Here is a 6,938-nt window from a genome sequence, read left to right as displayed (position 1 = left end):
GTTCCAGTAGGCCATCAGGCACAGCAGATATCCTGAACTGGAATAGAGTCAAAACGATAAATCATTGGAGACAAGTTTTATCGTTGTGGGAATTTGAGAAACAGAACGGTACACCTATTCCCAAAACACCACGACCAGCACGCCGAGCCCCGAAACAGCCACACCCCTGAGAGAACAGGGTTTCCAGGAGAACACAGAGCGCATCAGAGACGATGATGAGCATTTTACCTTCTGGAAATAATGGGCCTGAAAATCTCAGCCTCCCACAAATTGTAAAGGATTTGGGATTACAGGATCATTATCCTCACAAATTGTCTCTTCAGACCGTGCGGGAGGTGTCCCAGGATAAACCGGAGGACAGCAAACCAACTCGAGCAGAAGATCTTCCCTGGCGATTTCTCCAGAGGATCCTCTCAGCCAATTCACTGGCGAGGAATCCTGACTGGCCACCTGATCTCTCCTCCAAAGGAGAAGGCAATAACCATGAAGACTTCAGTGATTTCTTTGAAGTTAGGGGACAATGGGATGGTGGGATGAATCCTCTGGATATCATTGCTGCCATTTTCCTCTGTGCTGACCACTCTCTCCAGCAGGAACTGATGCTGAAGATGTCTCTGTGCCAGTTTGCATTACCCTTTCTGATGCCAGACACACACAGTCACCCCATGGACAAGGTGAGGGGACCCACAGAAGGGCCTGGTGCCACCCTTCTCCTCTGGGCCATGAGACCCATTGTTAAAACATGGTGCCCACATTCTCCTACAGACAGCAGCCCCGTTGTGGAGGTGTCCATCGTGACAGCGGCCATGCCAACGGTGTCCTTCCTCAGACTGGGAAGGTGCACAGTGTCCAAATCCCGAATCCTCAATCTCACCCTGAGTCAGGCACAGCTGCAGCAGAACATCTTCCTGCACTCCGAGATGGAATGTGGGAATGTGTCCCGCAGGATATCCAACGGAATGGCTGAGATCAGCTGGTATCTCCCTTCTGGGAAGAGTAACACGGATATTTTCCCAGAGGCTGCTGCATTCATTAACCTCCGAGGCGATGCTGACACTTTCCAGGGAAACGCTCGGTTTCTGGCAAAAGTATCTGCTGCTCTCTTTATTTTCATCGATGTTATCGGTGAGAAGGAACGAGAATTCCTCACCTCTCTCACACAGTCACCAGCAAAACACTTTCTGATATTCAACACCCACATCAATCAGCAACACATAACCCCTGAGCAGGTGGAGAAACTGTTCAAAGATCTAAAGTTAAAACGTGAACAATGCATCGTTCTGAAAAAAATAAATGAGGCTAAACTTGTGGAAAAGCTCCGCTCTCAGATCAAACAAGTAATTCTAATGAGGGACAGGGACCAGCCCTTCCTGAGCCTGGAAAAAATGGCTGACATTGCAATGGAAGGTGGGATTGAGGTCGATGAATGTCAACCTGAAATACAACAAGCCAAGGAACATATGTCAAAAGTGCAGAGAAAAACAGTCACTGAGGAACGATCTCATCAGAATTCATTCAACATCTCAGAGGGATCAATGGGTGTCTCGGAAAGAATAAACAATGATTTCCCAGATGGAAGTAACAATTCCCTACATGATACACTTTGTCAAATTGTAAAGGATTTGGGATTACAGGATCATTATCCTCACAAATTGTCTCTTCAGACCGTGCGGGAGGTGTCCCAGGATAAACTGGAGGACAGCAAAGCAACTCGAGCAGAAGATCTTCCCTGGCGATTTCTCCAGAGGATCCTCGCAGCCAATTCACTGGCGAGGAATCCCGAATGGCCACCTGTTCAGTTCCAGCAATGTGAGGACATTGATGATGAAGATTTCGGCCGATTGTTTCGGGTAAAAGAACCGGGGGATGGTGGGATGAATCCTCTGGATATCATTGCTGCCATTTTCCTCTGTGCTGACCACTCTCTCCAGCAGGAACTGATGCTGAAGATGTCTCTGTGCCAGTTTGCATTACCCTTTCTGATGCCAGACACACACAGTCACCCCATGGACAAGGTGAGGGGACCCACAGAAGGGCCTGGTGCCACCCTTCTCCTCTGGGCCATGAGGCCCATTGTTAAAACATGGTGCCCACATTCTCCTACAGACAGCAGCCCCATTGTGGAGGTGTCCATCGTGACAGCGGCCATGCCAACGGTGTCCTTCCTCAGACTGGGAAGGTGCACAGTGTCCAAATCCCGAATCCTCAATCTCACCCTGAGTCAGGCACAGCTGCAGCAGAACATCTTCCTGCACTCCGAGATGAGATGTGGGAATGTGCCCCGCAGGATATCCAATGGAATGGCTGAGATCAGCTGGTATCTCCCTGCTGGGAAGAGAAACACGGATATTTTCCCAGAGGCTGCTGCATTCATTAACCTCCGAGGCGATGCTGAAACTTTCCAGGGAAACGCTCGGTTTCTGGCAAAAGTATCTGCTGCTCTCTTTATTTTCATCGATGTTATTGGTGAGAAGGAACGAGAATTCCTCACCTCTCTCACACAGTCACCAGCAAAACTCTTTCTCATATTCAACACCCACATCAATCAGCAACACATAACCCGTGAGCAGGTGGAGAAACTGTTCAAAGATCTAAAGTTAGAACGTCAACAATGGATTGTTCGGACAAACATAAATGAAGCTAATCTCGCAGAGATAGTTTATTCTCAGATCAAACAAGTAATTCTAATGAGGGACAGGGACCAGACCTTGCTGAGCCTGGAGAAAATGGCTGACATTGCGATGGAAAGTGGGATGGAGGTCGATGAACGTCAACCTGAAATACAACAAGCCAAGGAACCGACCAAAATACTGGACAGACTTGACTCAGGAGACATTACTGGGTATAAAAGGAGAGTGTTGCCCTTTCATGGAGAGTCCTGGCAAGGGTTGTCTAAAGTTGAAAAAGAGAAATCTCGGATGAAACTCCGTGGGGACAGAACCACAGTCGTGTATAACCACCAACTGGACCAGGAGAAGAACAGAATCCGGGAAGATCAGCTCAGACAGAGTCTGTCGGAAGAGATGCGACTGTTCATTGAATACCTCACCCGTCGTGGTGGGGTTGACAGAGCCATTTCCCTACAGTGGCTGAAGCTGGAACTGGACAGTAAATCACGGGAAGTTATGGCAGGATTGCGTAGAATTTATAAAGAACTGTGCAAAGACTCAAAGCAGAAGGTGAAGGAACTGAAGGAGTTGGATCAGAAGATGTCTGATAGTTCCCTGGGACTCGAGCATTTCATGAGGGAACTTGGCCAGATTTATGAACTTTCAGTGACTCGACACAACGTCACCCGAAGGACACAGATCCACCCAAAGGTGTCGCAGTTCCCAGGGGTTGCTGCTGAACTGTTGCTGGAAGGGTTCCCACTGGAACTCATCGATGGAGACGTTTCCAACGTTCCCATTCCATGGATCACTGCCGTACTCACAGAGCTGGCCAACAAAGTGGGAAGAGCTTGCCGAGTGTTTGTGCTGACAGTGATCGGAGTTCAGAGCTCGGGCAAGTCCACACTCCTCAACACAATGTTCTGTTTGCGGTTTGCTGTGAGCAGCGGCCGATGTACTCAAGGGGCCTACATGCAGTTGATCAAAGTCACAGGGAGCCTGGCCGAGGAGCTGGGCTGTGAGTTCATCCTGGTCATTGACACAGAGGGGCTGAGAGCCCCAGAACTCGCAACACTGACAGACAGCTACGAGCACGACAATGAGCTGGCAACGTTCGTGGTTGGATTAAGCAACTTAACGTTGGTAAACATCGGGATGGAAAATCTGTCAGAGATGAAAGATATTTTACAGATTGTTGTCCATTCCTTAATCCGCATGAGGGAGACAGGAAAAGGGCCAAAGTGCATATTTGTGCACCAGAACATCGGCGATGTGAGTGCGCACAATCAGAATCTGAGAGGCCGTCAGAAACTCCTGGAGCAGCTGGATAAGATGACAGAGGCTGCAGCAAAGCTGGAGAAGGTAGACCGAGTAACGTTCCGGGATGTGATGGACTATGATGCTGACAAGGACAACTGGTACATCCCTGGTCTGTGGCATGGTACACCCCCAATGGCTGCAGTCAACACCGGCTACAGTGAACACGTCTCCCAACTGAAGAAGAACCTAATTCAGTGTCTAATCCAACGGAGCAAAAGCCAAAGAGCTTTCACTATCCCGGACTTGATCAAATGGATGGCTGGGCTTTGGGAGCAGGTGAAACACGAAAATTTCATTTTCAGCTTCCAGAACAGTCTGGTCGCAGAGGCTTACAATCACCTCTCCGTGAAGTACAAGGACTGGGAGTGGGAACTCCGCAAATTCAGTCACTCCTGGGGAAATGAGGCTGAAAACAGAATCAGCAATGCCAAAGGAGATCTCACCAAACTGCTCCATAATCTGGAGAGGGAGATGAGGACAGAGATGAACAAAAGGGAGGGTGTCACTCTGGATAAACTACAAGCTCTGTATGAAAGTGGGGCTGATAATGTGTATCTGATGGAGAAATACAGAGAGGAATTTAAACTCAGCATCTCCAGTTTATGCAGCCGACTTCACCACGATTCAATGCAGAGATGTAGAGATGCCGTGAGTAGACGAGTGGGACTACAGGGAGTGGATGATATTTGTAATAACTTTCAGAATAATATTGGAGAACAGGTGAAGGAACTTTTAAGGAAGTGTAAAACAGCAAATTGGGTGTTGGGTCAACAGGAACTTAAAAATGAATTTGAAACAATGTGGAAAAGTACACTCTCTCAGCTGGAGTATCAGCCCTGCAGAGAAGGAAACATTGAACTGGAGATTGAAAATCTTCTCAGGGAGGAAATAAAAACTCAAGGGAGAGTGGTTAATGAAAGGCTAAAATGTAAAAATCTCTGTGAACTGGGGATCCAGTACTTTCGGATTGAAGAGAAACACACCAACGTGTCACATTGGAGATGGGGTACAAGTAAACTCATTCCATCCAGATTGAAATCAGATCTCGATCAAGCAGCAAAGATTACAAAGCTCATCGAGGATGAATGCAGACATTGGATCACTGACATCACAAAAATGGACATGGATTATGACAACAAATATTGCATTGAACTTTTGAACATGATAGAGGAAAAAGTTGACAATATTTCACATCAATACGTTTCAATGTCTGAGGTTTTCAAGGCCGAGTTTAAACTTCACCTGTGTGGTTACGCTGTACCAAGATTCCAGGAGATGCACAGGAGGTTTATCCACAACCACGACCCACAGAGAAGACTGGAAAACATGAAAAGTCAATACTTTGATCTCTTCATGGATATTTACACAGAGCAGGATGAGAACCTGAGACAAGCAGAACGATTTGCACGATCTTGTTTCTTGCCAGCTCTCCGAGACGCCACCCTCAAGACTCTCAGCGTGAACATCGTGGATGATATGAAAAAACACGACCCTGAGCGACAGTACAGTCTCCGCAACAACTTCACTGTGGCCCTCCTGGTCCACCTGAAACAAACACATCAATTTGATGAATATCTCCGGTACATCAGAGATTTTGAGAATTTCGCCAAAGACTGGCTCCATCAGCAAGTTATTAAACACTGCAAGACAGAACACGATGGGGAGAGCACATTTACCCGTCTGGCTAAAGAAATCCTCACAGAGATCACTGGGCAAGCTAAGGACATTGTTCAGGATGCAGTGAAGCAGAACTTTGCTGGAAATGCTCAGAGCTTCCTAAACACGTTTGTTGAAAAGTTAAACACAAGAATCTCGATGCCCAAAGATGAGATGAAACTTGTTCTGTTTCAGAGTGGCAGTGATGGCAAGAAATGTGCAGAAGCCATTCTGCCATGTATTGAAGAGATGGAGAAGAAACTCCTCGATGAGGTAAAAGGCTGGGATGTCAAAGCAAAGATTGAAGAATTATCCATTAAACCCAGGGAGGAGTTGTTCAAAGGGTTATTCAATTGTACAATGAAATGTCCTTTCTGTGGGGTTTTCTGTGACTCAGAGACCCCGGTACACTCACAACACTCCTGTAAACAGCACAGACCTGAAGGGCTCAACAACTGTCGATGGATAGACAGTAAATGTCTTGTAACGGATATCTGCACAGCTTCAGTCGCAAGTGATAGAAAATTCCAAAATAAAGACACAAATTTGGAATGGCATCCCTACAAGGATTATCAAACAGTCAATGATTACTACAAATCCTGGATTATCCAACAGGAAATTTCCGCACAGGCAGCATCCTATTGGAAAAGGGTTTTCTACACTTTCAATCAGCAGTTTGCTGATGAATTCAGAGCAAAGCCTGCAGAGATCGATGAAAGCTGGAACATTGACTGGGATGTGGTGAGGGAAGAAATGAACAAGACGTATAATACAACCATTCAGTCTTGATAAATGTCCCTTTAGATGGTGTTACTTAGTGAGAGACAGACAAAGGGAAACTCTCTGTCTCGGAAGGATTAGACAGAGTAAATCACAGTGTGTTCAAATTCAAATCCAATCACAAATCATCAAAATAATTCGCAGAGCAGTAGGAATGCTTCATTCCTACATTCATGGTCTTGCCCTCATTGTCAATAAAGTCCTCACTTACTCACCCTTTCCTCATAACTCAGGTCCTCAAGTCCTGGCAACATCCTTGTAAATTGTTTCTGCTCTCTTTCAAGCTTATTAATATCTTTCCTGTGGGGAGATGACCAGAACTGAACACAATACTCCAAATTAGGCCTCTCCAAAGTGTTGTCCAACTTCCAAATCCTAATTCCTGTACTCAGTGTCCTGGTTTATGAAGGACAATGCACCAAACACTCTCTTTATGACCCTATCTACCTGTGAAGCCACTTTCAATGATGGCTCTCTATTTCAATGTCCCTCTGTTCTCCATCAGTACTATTTCCCACCCTTATCCCAATATCCTTGATCCCTCTCATTCCCAGAAATCTGTTGATCCTGTTT

General features: G+C 46.3%; 1 protein-coding gene across 1 annotated transcript; it reads left to right on the top strand.

Annotated features, from left to right (window-relative positions):
* The first annotated feature begins 212 nt into the window (after window positions 1-212).
* On the top strand, window positions 213-6,398 carry LOC132386082 (interferon-induced very large GTPase 1-like). Its single transcript, XM_059958379.1, has one exon. The coding sequence runs from the start codon at window positions 213-215 to the stop codon at window positions 6,372-6,374; it is 6,162 nt and encodes a 2,053-aa protein (XP_059814362.1). The 3' UTR covers window positions 6,375-6,398.
* Window positions 6,399-6,938: the final 540 nt, after the last annotated feature.

Source organism: Hypanus sabinus, unplaced genomic scaffold (genome assembly GCF_030144855.1).
Source record: "Hypanus sabinus isolate sHypSab1 unplaced genomic scaffold, sHypSab1.hap1 H_7, whole genome shotgun sequence".
Lineage (NCBI taxonomy): Eukaryota > Metazoa > Chordata > Chondrichthyes > Myliobatiformes > Dasyatidae > Hypanus > Hypanus sabinus.
The sequence above is the reverse complement of the archived record's forward strand: the minus strand, read 5'-3'. Positions and strand labels throughout refer to the sequence as shown.

What these genes read in the sequence shown, in the direction of transcription:
- LOC132386082 (XM_059958379.1), top strand. Translation starts at nt 213, where the DNA reads ATGATGAGCATTTTACCTTCTGGAAATAATGGGCCTGAAAATCTCAGC.